The 13,100-nt window shown below is 42.9% G+C and overlaps 1 protein-coding gene across 2 annotated transcripts in view; it reads left to right on the top strand.

The window, feature by feature from the left end:
• NSG2 (neuronal vesicle trafficking associated 2) overlaps positions 1 to 13,100 on the top strand; it is a 241,542-nt gene that overhangs the window by 204,056 nt on the left and 24,386 nt on the right. For both annotated transcript variants that reach the window (XM_069652423.1, XM_069652422.1), the window contains exon 4: positions 4,560 to 4,670. In XM_069652423.1, the coding sequence (XP_069508524.1) occupies positions 4,560 to 4,670 (111 nt within the window). The remainder of the gene's footprint in view (positions 1 to 4,559; positions 4,671 to 13,100) is intronic.

The following is a 13,100-nucleotide window of genomic DNA, read 5'->3' on the forward strand; positions in this document are numbered from 1 at the left end:
CATCCGTAGAAGGTGGCAAACTCCTTTTAGGATACGGTCCGATTCGCATCCTAGGCTTGTACTTGTGGGCAGATTTTATATCCGTCCTGTGTCAATGTACATGCTAGCATTACTCAGTGGTGATTTGGTGGCATAGGGGCCTGTCACAGGGCAGAAGTTGGGGGTTCAGGTCACCCTGCTTTCAGGGACTCGTATCCCCAGCTGGTTATCTCTTGGCAGCCCTTTTTTGCCCTCTCTCTCCTGCTCCTTTGTTTTCTCATCTCACCTCCTCCATCATTCTCTGGACCTTCCTCTTCTCCGCTCTCCTTGATCGCAGTGAGTGCTGCCTTCCCCCTCTCGTGTTCCTCTGATCTGTTTTTCTCTCTCCCTCCCTTTTGTCTCTGTCCCTTCTCTTTGTGTAGCCTTTCCCTGGCTCCTCTCTCTACCTTCCTCCTCCCCTATTGCATTCTTGAGGTTACTTAAATCTTCCCCTCTTGTGCCTGTCCCTCATTCTGCTTCAGCCCTTCCCATGCACGTCTCTTTCCTCCTCCTCATTCTCTAACCTGTCCCTTATTTCTCCTCTTTCTATCTCTGTAATATTTTCCTGATTCAGTCTTCCCCTTGCTTCTCCTCTTTCCTCCTCCTCCTTCTCTAACCTGTCCCTGATTTCTCCCCACACCTGTTCTCTCACTGACACCTTCCCTCTCCCACTGAATCTTGCCACTATTGAACCCTGTGCATAATCCCTTCATCATTGGCTTGTCCATGTAACCCTTTAATAAGTGCTGCAGAGGCTAATTGTCCCACCAATATCAGGGATTCAGGCTATGTTGATTTGTATGCTGTAGCTGCTCCCCTCCCCTCTTCAGATGCCCCCAATGCTGAGCATAGCCTGCCAACCTTTGGCCCCTTCTTACTCAGGCTGCTTGAGGCAGTGACCCCTCACCCTTTGTAGCCTGAGATAATATGTGGGCCCTCTGCTATTTTGGGGCCAGGCAGAACTGTGACAGTCAAACGTCAGAAGGGGTGCCTAATAACCAAATGAACAGGGTTTACCCTGACAGTCAATTGTTAACACAGAGGGAGGCTAACACATATGTACAGTAATGCATTGTAACATGTTTCACACTCATCCTGATGGTGAAGAAGAGATAATCTAGAAGACGGTACACTGAAAGAGACAAAAGGATAGCGTGATTGTCTAGCTAATGTGATGCTAATACTAGGCTGCGCTGGTGTGCCGCTTATCTAACAGTGGACAGAATAAGAAAGCAAGAAATAAGTATTTTCTTTGCTCAATACTTGAAAGGATACCCTTCTAGCAATCTTCTCTTCTCCGCATCAATCACTCCCTAGCAGTCATACTTTAAAAAGGGAGAAAAAACGATTCTAACATAGTTCAGCTATTTGTGGTATAATAAAATTCTAATAACCCATAGGCAGTATGAACATCTCTCTAAAGTCTCTAAAAAATGCTAAAAGAATCTGCTGTTTACTACAACAGTCACGTGGTATATTTGCGAAGACAAAAAAGTATCTAATCTCTACCTCAGACCTTGATGGCTTTTGTTGGTCCGAAAAGAGATCAGAACAAAATGGTATCATTGGGTACAAACATCCTATCCCTATTACAGTTGTTGGTGTCTACCGTTTGCAGTGGTGTATGGTTGCTAAAACCGCTTTCTTCAGGACAGTCTTCCTTAAAAACACACAGTGATATACTCACTGATATATGAGTGTAATAGACTATGCATATATGAATTGCAAATAGATGCATGCTCCTATCTAATTGATTTGGTTTTGCAACACAAGTGTGACCCTGTACACTTTGTTTTTACAGGTGCCACATTCTTGTTGTTCCACACATGATAATTGAGGACGAGGCAGTAAAGTAGACAGCGCTTGTCCTATGCTACCGGCGGGTTTATGCTGAACACGTAACACCGTTTCCGCCACCTGATATCCTGGTGCTACCGTGACATTACGAGTCCTGGCAGCCCGGGATGTCAGTCGGTGGAAAGTGTAACCCCCAATCCCGTGGAGTCCAATAGCATTCCACAGGAATGGGAACAGGGAAGCACCAGCACCAATGCTAACAGTGCCGTGTGTTCTGTCAAAAACATGTCTGCAGGGGCCGGTGCTCCCAACAAGTCAGACCTACTGGGAGCATTGGCCCCTGCAAACATACTCATAGTGTGGCGGTCCCAAAAGGGTGCCGGTATGTTACTACCGGCACCCTTAATTCCGGACCGCCAGGCTTGACTCTTGCAATGTTTTATTTTAATATGTTAGTGGTCATTTATTTTTGCCCCCATCTTGAAATAACTGTGGGACCTCTAAGAGTCAGAAGATTCCATCACTGGCGGTCAGGTTAAGCCAGTCTGCGTTCTTCGCTGGGCCACCTGTGTCGACAGTATCCGACTTGCTAAACAGGCCATGAGGATTCACAGGGAGAGGTGGTATTGGTGCTAGGGGCAGCGTGTCTAGTCCTGGTGTCTGGGATGAAGCACAATTGACTTGCATCACGTCAAGAAGGGGAGGTTAGCTATCTGATGCCAGTCTTTGTACATAGGGTAGAGAGATGCCGCATTTTTTAGTACGGGTCCGATGTTGCGACTTTCATGACATGTGACAGAGATCTGAGAGGGCCTGATTTACAGAAGCATTTTATAATGGTGCAATCCCATTGAAAAACCCTCTGCGAATCACTCTCAAAGAGTTGTTGATGATGTTTGCAAACACCGGGACTTGTCTCCGGGAAGGTAGCTGATCTGTTTGTGGGATGCCTGGTTTTGGGGATTTCAGAACGTGAAGGATGGAGTCAGGTAGAACATGAGAGCCGTGGCATTTCACCAGAAAGCTAAAATGGATTCAAAGGAAATAGAGATGTTTTCCTCATTGCATATTGTCTCTTTCTGTCATGATTTTATCATAGAGGGTTTGCTAGGCTAAGAATTATTCGAAAAGGTCTGGATTCATTAGATGTAGCTCGAAATAGACTTTGTATCGAAACGATTGTTAGAGTATGTCCCCCTGCTTTGCTGGATAATAATGTAATGTTAACCTATTTATAACATTTCTGTAACTTTTTCACAAGTTTTAAAAATGTTGGAATGATTTATTTATCTTCAAAGAAGTAGGTAAAAAATCCCAAAAAAGTTATTCGGAACCTCATCCCAGGAATGATGGTAATGGAAAAACCTGGGGGCGTGGTTTAAATACCTCATGTTATTTAAGTGCAAGTAATTACAGGTTGGAATTGCTTGAAATATTTATGAAGTGGGTAACAAAACAGTCCCAGAATTCTTTTAAGGGATGAAACTTTCTGTAACTTTAAACACCAGTAGAACACAAATCATCAGGATTTGCCCCCAAACGCCCCAGAAAAAAAGAGAACAGCTCTAAATAAGTTACATTTTCATTTTAAAGCTATCAAAAGTTGCTTAGCCCTTGTCTAGCAGCTGTATTATTTTTCTGTCGAGCAAAATAAGCGAACTCTCCTTACGTGACAGGCTCCCACTTATTTTGACGTCTGTTTGATGCTTTAATGTTTCCATTGTATAGTCCCTCACGTCCTATTCTGAAAATAGGTTTTCTAGGGATTAAAAGAAAACAACAAAGTTAATGCAGCATACCTCCCTGAAATTTGCTGAGCAAACAATCGGCAAACATATTGTAAATATTATAGCCGCATTGTTCTTCAGGTAATTTTAGGGATATGTAATTTTGCAAAATGTGCCTTTTCAGAAATTCTACTTCTTGGATATAAGCCAATTTAATGTGACACCACTTTTAGATTGTGAGATTATTTGGAGCTTTCTCATGGGCTCATTTGATTTGTGAAAGTGGGAACCTAAATCCCCTCTGTGCATTTATTTATTTATTTATCAATGTAACTGTTTCTCAACAGTTAACATTTCTGGATGGACCTTTAAAGAAAGAATGTTTTAAACTATTTTCAGATTCCAGGGCTGAAAATCTTTGCAAAGGTCTACAGGTGCGGGCGCTTGCAGGTGGAAATGAAGGCTGCCTATCTGCTACATCACATCACTGTGGATGTGTTTTGTCACCTTGCCATACCTTTGAAGTTGTTTGGGTTGGAGGTCTCTAACACATAATTCACAGAAGCGTTTTATAATGGTGCAATCCCATTGGAACACGCTCTGCGAATCAGGCCCTATGTGTGCACACAGCCATGCAAGTTAGCACAGCAGAGTAGGCGAGAAAGGTCACATCTGATCTCTCGTCAGCCCCGGGAAAGGAATAAGATGACAGGCAGGAGATGGCCTTTTTGTTTGTCTGGTCAGATGAGAGGAGCGTTGAGAACATGAAACCCTTGGAGGGCTTGATGTGCTTTTTGCCTTGTAATTGGACTGAAGATCGAAGTAGGGCCTTGCAATGCGGGGCCTCTCGAACAGAGATGTCGATAGCCAGGCAGAAAGGTCTGAGAACTATTGCTCATTTAATTAGGATGGTTGCTTGTCCTAAGCACACTGCAGAAGTGGCTGAGGCAGACAATTCTTTGAGATCGACGTTGGTTCTTGGAGGCTGTTTTTTAATTGCCATTGTTCTTCTTTCAGGTCACGATCCTCATCAGCCTTGCTCTGGCCTTCCTCGCCTGCATCGTGTTCCTCGTGGTATACAAAGCCTTCACCTACGACCACAGCTGCCCGGATGGATTTGTCTACAAGGTAAGCATTGGGTTCAAACATTGGATACGGTACCCTTGAGCCGGCATTCAAGCATAACACAAAATCAAGGCTAGTTGAGGTTGGCATGATTGCCTATGGCAGAACATTGAAACTCTCTGTACACAGCAGAGGCCTCTGTGTTGTTAACAGGATTTCACTGGCTCATACTGCTCTAGTGGGGATAAAGCCATATCGGCGATGGCAGTCATGTCTACATCATTTCCAACTCTTAGGTATGTCTTTTCATCAGAATATTTTTATTGCAGCTCAACTCAAAGCAGATTTAAAAAAAACAAGTAGGATAATTGGTAGAGGTTGAAAAAAGGGAGAAACATTGAGGAGTGTATAGGATTCCCCCCCCTTTAAAAAAAAAGCAATAAAAAATACAATGATCGTAAACAACAAAAAGACGAGAGATGAAAACACATAGATCATTGGGGGCAATCTAGAGACTGGCAACCAAGATGGCGCACAGCTAAAGGCAATAGCCCTGTAGGGAAATGGTGAAGAATCTAAGCCTGTATAATTATAGTTGGTTATTTCTAACGCGCTTAATATCCAGAGGTTTCTAAGAACGGACCCAGGGATCGAACCTTTGTTGCTCTGCGTGTCTTGCTTTCAAAGCAAGCGTGTTGCCCATGAGCTATCCTCCTGAAACTATACACAGTTCTGTTATGTTACATAGGATCTATAAAGGACCCATCCCATTTACGCCACTCTGTGACGCTGACAATCTTCTTATGTGATCAATGAATTCCTGCATTGGGCGACCAGTCCTGCTGTATGTCCGAGGAGACTTTTTTAAGAATTATTTTATTTTATTGCTAATTCAAATAATAACAATCATTACATGAATCCAACATGTTTTGAGCAAGATTAAATTGAAGAGCAACACCATGTTTAGTGCAAAAGGTAACTCAACCACAGTATGGGCATGAGGTAGCAGGAAATAAGCGGTATAAAGAGGGGCAGTGGGATGGGCAACCAGTGTAGGCTCAATAATATGAACACTTCCAAGATTCGAGAGTTTATCCGCTCTAACCGGGTTTAACTTAGTATATCCCTGTTTATCACAGGGTATCCCCATCTGTAAAATTCCGCAACAATTTACTCCAAATTACATCAATCCATTTTTCTTGTCTTCTCAGTCTTCGCACTACCCTCTCCTATGAGGCGAGCAGACTAATTTCTATTACCCAGTTTGTTAAAGATAGCTGATAAGGAGATGTTTTCATTGTCGTGAGATGATTTTCTTACTGACCATAGTCTCCCTTGTTATCCAGACCCTGTCATCTGCAAATCTGCTGTGGTCGTGTCATTGAACAAAATCGTCCCATTTGACAGGCTAGCCCTCTTTCCAGGATCCTCAGATATGTATTCACTCAATCATTACAACCACTCTTGAATACATCCCCTAACCTTCGAGTAAAAGCTCTGCTTGTTGTCTTTACGGTGCCAGGATAGGCTGTTCGACGACAGCCCATGTTTGTGGAGTTTAACTGCCGTCCTGTGTACTCTTATAACTATGCCCGGCTGAGCGTAGATCCTATTCTTACTGAGACCTGCGTTTTTTATTATTCCTAAAATGCTCAGTACGTGTTCATCAGGTAGATGTTCATTCCATTTACTTTTTCCAGTCTGATTTAGTCTTGTCCAGTATAGAGGTTTTAAGCTGTGAGTTGGTCTTGGATATTGAGGATACAGAAATGTCTCAATGTCACTTGGCCTAGTAAGATCGTTGTCTCTGTCTTCCCTTTGTCCCCCTCCCTTGCCTCGTCGCGCCTTGAAACACTTTTTTATAGGCGCGTTATAAATGCCATAGCATATCATGTCAAACCTTTGTCACTGGGTGCGTAACCATCCATTTCAGAATATGAGAGTGCAGGTCCGATTTGAAGTGCAAATGCCTCTATTCTTCTGCTGGCAGATCATGTTTTAATTTAAAAAATATTGCCGTATATATGGTCGTCTGGAACAGCCATAGGCAATATTTTTGGGGGGGATAATTTTTGGGGTTTTTGGGAGCAGGGTTTGCAGGGGTGTCCCCGCTCCTTTAAAAATAATGCAGGGGTTGCAGGGGTGTCCCCCGCAGGTTCCATGCCTTAATATGGCCGCAAAAATATGGCGACATTTTTGTATGGCGATATTTATGCGAGGATAGTTACACATGGAACCCTCTAAAGGATATCATCTGTTTGTTCTCTGTGAAATGATGTATCACAGTTATTCATTTCTGATCCTAATTGGCCCAATGCGCTGACAGATATTCAATCTTAGGAAGGCACTAGAAAGAGTCGATGAGGAAGGTATTGGCCAAATTTTACAGACACCTGGTGATACTATGTCCTTCTACAGATCATCGGATCTGACAATGCTTCTCTAGAAGGTCGCGTATTGGTATGATAGGCCCAGGTAGGTTAATTTGCCAATTCCCTCTTGATATGATATACATAATTTATAACGCACCTGTACACAAGTGTTTCTAGAGCCAGTGAGCAAGGTGCGAGATTGTGCATGCCTGATGGTATTCTTTGAATTTTGGAAAACTGAATCCAGATATGCCAAAGACTTACGTTGTATGCTTAGTGGTCCAAATACATATAGTATCCATGGGAGGATATTCCTCTTCACTGTGTTAACTTCAGCCCCAACACTCAGGTTTAACTTCAGCCATCCATCAATGTTCAGCCCCATCAGGTGATCGACATTGTGAGAGAGGAGAATACTTGATTCTTTCCAAGGCATCAGGGTACACGTGTACTTTGCCTCTCTCTTCTTCTATTTCAGTGGGAACCTGCCCTCTTCCTGTTCAGTTATCTTCACAGAGATGGGCAAACTACTTGACTTTGACCAGTTTATCTTGATTTCAGTGAAGGAGCCAAACTTGCCCTCCACATCGAGTAACATTTCTAGATTTTTACACGGTTCCGATAAGGTGAGCAGCGTGTTGCACTACAAAATCAGCGTACTTATTCCTTCCCCAATGTTGACCCCATGGATTGAGATGGCAGCTCTGATTATCTTTTCTAATGGTTCTATAGAATTAGTGAACAGAGCAGGGAACAACAGGCTTCCTTGTTTCCTAACCCTTTTCAGCTCTATTCTATCTGACAGGGAGATGTTGGCATACACCCCCAAGTAGGCATCTTTGTAAAAAATGGTGCATTGAATCACCAACTTTCTCACCCAATTCCTAATGTTTCAAAGTTATGAATTGGTATTTTCAGTCGACATTGGCAAACACTTTCTCTGTGTCTCAACTCACCACTAGATTGTGCGCCGCAGGTTTTCAAGAATGATGCATACCGTTAATAATCTGTCGGATGTGTGTGCTGCATTTCGTCCTTTCACAAACACCACTTGGTTGGGGTGGATTTACCTCTGCACGCCTGTCTGCCCCTATTAATAATAATAATAATAATTTGGCATTTATATAGCGCTACAAACCCTCAGGTATCTGAGCGCTGCTTATTATTACCCACAGTGTGTGGTGCTCATTTATTGACCTCGGAAGGATGAAAGGCTGAGTTTGGCCCCGCCAGGATTCAAACCTGCGTTAGCAGGCTCTGCACGGATGTCAAAGCGAGCGCTCTACTCTCTGTGCCACTTGACCGGCAGACTTGTCAGAATGTTTGCCCCCAGGTTTATCAAGGTGGTGGGTCTGTAATTGAGAGTGTCTTTCCCCGGGTTGTGAACACCACTGCTTTGCGATCTTTCATTGTGGCAAGATAGATGGATATCTAGGGAATCATTGTGCATGTCCATCAAATGAAGAGACAGAATGTTCACTGCATCCTTGTAGAAGCAGGAAGTGAAACCATCCGGTCCTTGTGCTTTCCTAGCCTTCAGGCTCTTTATAAATTCCTTCACTTCCTGTAACCGAAACTCACCGCTTAGATGTCCTCTCTTCACATCCTTAGCCTTATTTAAGGTGGTGCTTTTGTCAAAACTTACTGAGTATAGCCATCGAAGTTGGTTCTTCCCTGAGCAGTTCTGGGCAGTGTTCTTGAAACACCCTGTTTCTATCTGTGTTTCTGTTCTGGATAATTTTTGCAGAGTCTCTAATACCTTGCGTTTGTCTTTGAAAAGGTATTTTGTCAGTTTATGGACTAGCAATTTGATCAATATAAAGCTGCCTTGCCGGTATATAGCCAAATCATGAACAAGTCATGGAACACTTTAAAAAAGGGATTTTAATTAGTTTGTGTTTAGCTCTCCTTGCAGAAGCACTTTGTTTCCTTCCTGTTTACCCATTCCCTCCAGCACAGTCAGACATTGGCTATTTATTTTATTTATTTTGTCATTTGTATAGCGCCTATACACAAAAACAGTGTTTCAAAACGCTTCAAGTCATGGTGAGGTAGCAAGGGGTAAATGCAGTAAAAACATTCTTATTGGGCCTTGAGTCATTCAGAATGAGCAAGTGCTGAAGCGTTAAGATGGCACAGAACAAGAGACTGTTTAACAGAAAAAAAATAGAACAAAACTGTCGTACTAGGAATGAAGGCAAGTGCTGTGACTTAAATGAAGGAGATAAGGGGAGGGTGGAATTGAGGGGGAAGGGACAGACAGGATGACAAATAGAGAAGTTCAGGCAGGCAAATGGTAGGCAAGGGATGCAAGATTTAAAGCACACCTTGATTTCAGTTTGCCAAAAGCATAGGTAAGCAGCACAAACTTGAGGATGCAAGCCTAGAAACCTTCTTACAGGCCTCAAGTCATTCAGGATGAGCGGGCTAATGCGTGACCGGGGGGGGCAGCAACACAGAACATGCAACGAAACCGAAACATGCTAGGCCTGATGATCTTTCAAAGAGTACAAGTGCTATGACATAAATGAAGGAGAGAGGGGGAGGAGGGCAAGTGAGGGGGAGAGGACAGACTGGATGACGAGAAGGAGAAGTTAAGACAGGCAAGAGGTTGTAAGGATGTGGAGCAAGACCTAAAATCCGAATATACCAGAGGCCAACAATGTCGTAAGGTGCATGGATGTAAAACACACCCCACCCAGTAAGCACTAAAATCAGTACAAAATGGAGGAATGCACAGTTGGAAAGCACAGAAAGTTCGAATTTGCCAGTAAGCACTAAAATCATTACAAAATGGAGGAATGCACAGTTGGAAAGCACATCAAGATCGAATTGTGAGTAGTATATTTTGAGCAGGGCATTGAGAGAGCAGCAGTGAGGGATAGTGTCAGGGAAGTTGGATGGAGCAAGCACTTCATAGCTGCTTACCAGGGAAAGTGGAAGTCCTTAGGAAACCTTTAGGGGTGATGCCCAAATAGCAATTACAGGGCTAGGTGCTCCATCCAGCTACAGACCGGCTCAGACAGGGGCCTTAAGTGTGGGCCTTGATGGGGGCCAGCTAACGCCAGCCGGTTCCCAGATTGGGCTAAATTCCAGTTTTTCTCATTTTCATTTTCTTTACGGACCAGGGAGTTTCAGAGAACACCTTTGTTTGTGAATGAACCTCTAGAACCTGTTTCCAAGAGAATCATATTTAAGTTCTAATTCTGCCAGTATTTCTTTATCTTGCTGGATACGCGGGTTCAGCCACCAAGGTGGGCTTCTTTGTTCCTGCAAGCCCAGTTCCACTTGAATGTATACCGGGGCAAGGACTGTGGGTAGAATATATTCCCCACTCAGCTAATTGCTGTCCTCATGTCCCCCCTCTATATGGGGCTGAGAAGTACGTGTATTCTTGTTTGTGGGATTGGATCGTCTCTATGTATCTGAGAATCCAAGCAAATCATTGAAGAATGACTTCCTGTTTCTATTACTGTGGTCGTCACTTAGGCCACCGGCTAAACTCCTGTTTTGACAATTTGGTATGTTATGGAATATTTATACAGTACTCTTATTCTGAAGTCATTTCTGATAATGATAAGGACATTTTTAAATTGCAGGGAGATGATAATTTCTTTAGTGTTTCTTGAACCCTTACACTGGCTGCACAAACACCATGTTTAGAGATAGCCATTTAGCTCAAGCGTGGCAAAAACGTTGGGCCTCTCTCTGTGTTTCATAATAAACACTGGCTTAACTGAGTATTCTTTTCATAGGAACATGTGAATACATCTACTTCATGAGGTGACCCTCTGAAATTTGGTTCCTAACCCATTCACGGCAAAGTTTGCTTACTTGGGACAGAGGAGTTTTCTACAGCATAGAAATGTCATTCTTATACTTAAAAAAAAAAAAAAACATCAGGACCTTTTTCCTGTTCAGCCCGTTTACATTCTACGTTATTATCTTACAGGTGTAATTCCTGAAATTAGGCCTGAGCACAGTGTGTTAGTGGGAAGGGGCAAGGGTGAGTCTGAGGGGTAAGGAGGAGGAAAAGAACATGAAGGTGGAGGTGACTGGCCAAGTTATCATTTGTTTCTTGCCTTGGCATGGTACACAATCATATAACATCTATTGGAATATCTTAATGAAAGTGATTTACAGTGGCAATGCTGCTGTATATTGTGGACACAGGGATCATGAAAGTGCTCTCGTGCACTGTTGGTGACCTTGCATCTACTGCAACATTTAGTGTGTTCTCCTTTGCCTTCATTTGTAAATTGTACAGATTTTACCCAATTATTCTTAGAAAGTCTTCTGTAAAACCTGCTATTTCAAACCATGATCGCAAAACTTTTCTAGGGGCAGAGCCTCACTAGGTTAGTTTGGGACCCTTTGCTATGCTCTGCCGCTCACATACTGCTTTTGAAAAATGACATCAAATGCCCTTAAAATATTTTTCTAAAAAGGCAGCAACCCTAGAACAGAGGCTATAGGGCAGAGCGCTGCAACCTTTGGCTCTCCAGGTTTCTTGGACTAAAATTCCCATCAGCCCCAGCCAGCATAGTGAAAAATGAGGGATCATGGGAGCTGAAGTCCAAAACAGCTGTGGTTTTGCTACCGCAATACATGTAATACATGTAAAGGATGTGGGGGACACCCCCGCAACCCCTAGACTCAATATACCATTTAAGGGGAACGAGGGACACCCCCCCGCAACTCCCTCAACCCCCGCTCCCCTTAAATGGTATAATGGGGTACACCTTTACCGGGTCAAACCACAGCATTTTTGCCGTGATTTTTTGTAAAGGCGACATTTTTGCCACCATTTTAATACCAAAACATCTGGGGAGCTGTAGGTTGCAGAACCCTGATACAGGACTTGACTCTACCATCCACACGCAGCCTCCAGCTCCAGTCTTAAATACATTGTGGAAATCTTAACTTCAACCGCACATGCACTATTGTAAAGACCTTTATTCAATCTAAATTATATGTCTAAAGAGTGGGCAACTGTGTGCGTACCAGGTAAGATACACTCTAAAGGGTGAAGATCATCATTGCAGGAAATGGACTGCATTTCTCTGGATTCTGAATCCAGCAGAGTGTGTTTGTCCAGATAACAGCTGTGGGGAATCAAAAGCCCATGCCTGAGTCACCATACAACGGTGCACCTGCAGAGATCAGCTGTGCCCTGTGCTCGGAGATGCTCTGCTCTAGTTTGTCTTTGTTTGTTCTGCCTGTGAGCAAATTCAAGTGTGCTTAACTTTAGATAGATTCAGCCACAACAGTAATTGGCTTAGTAAAGGTAACTGGAAGTAGATATGGTCTCTGGCATGTCACTAAACAGATGGTCATGTTGGGTGATTAGAAATGAGAGTGTGCATAAAGCTCTATGCAACATAAAACAATGACTACAAGCATGTGACTGTATTATGCATTTTATGTTTCTTTCATTCTTGCTTGTACAGTAGTAAAACCAAGAAACACAATTCTTTATTTTTATATTACATTGCATGCTGGTATTTTTAGACTTCCCTTCAGAATGGAGAAAATGAAGCTTACATCATATAATGCTATTTCAACTCAAAATTGTTCTTTTATGATTTTTAGGTTGCCAGATGTATTTTGTAATTTGTGCACGTTTCAACCCACCTCTATAAAAATTTGTGTTATTTTATCCCTGTAGTTTGTTTTTACACTTTTTATTACCATATCACTTGTATGCCATGGCTCCACTCTCCTTTAGCATCGCCCCCATAGCGCCCACCTCTCTTTACCACCCCCCACTCTCCCCATTGGTGGTTACATTTTTGGCATTTCCAGCACTGGGTATCTTAAAATAAATAATGTTATGGGGGAAAAGACTTTTTCAATGATGACATTTTGGTACTGATCATCAAGCCGATGACCCCACAAAAACATGTGCCCATTTTACAAATATAGTCATAGCGCCATGTACATGGTGGAAAAGGGGACATTGCTCCCCCTAAGCTCTTTCTCAGCGGTTTAGGGACCTCACTTTGCCCCGTAGAGGTGTTTAAACATTTTCAGTTTCTATTCCTACATCCTAAGGGATCTGTGTACAGTGTCAATGTTTTTGAAGTTAAAATATTATTGGCTTTAAAGCCATGTACTTGAA

The sequence above is a fragment of the Ambystoma mexicanum genome, chromosome 3p, assembly GCF_040938575.1.
Source record: "Ambystoma mexicanum isolate Mex_15411 chromosome 3p, UKY_AmexF1_1, whole genome shotgun sequence".
Classification (NCBI taxonomy): Eukaryota; Metazoa; Chordata; class Amphibia; order Caudata; family Ambystomatidae; genus Ambystoma; species Ambystoma mexicanum.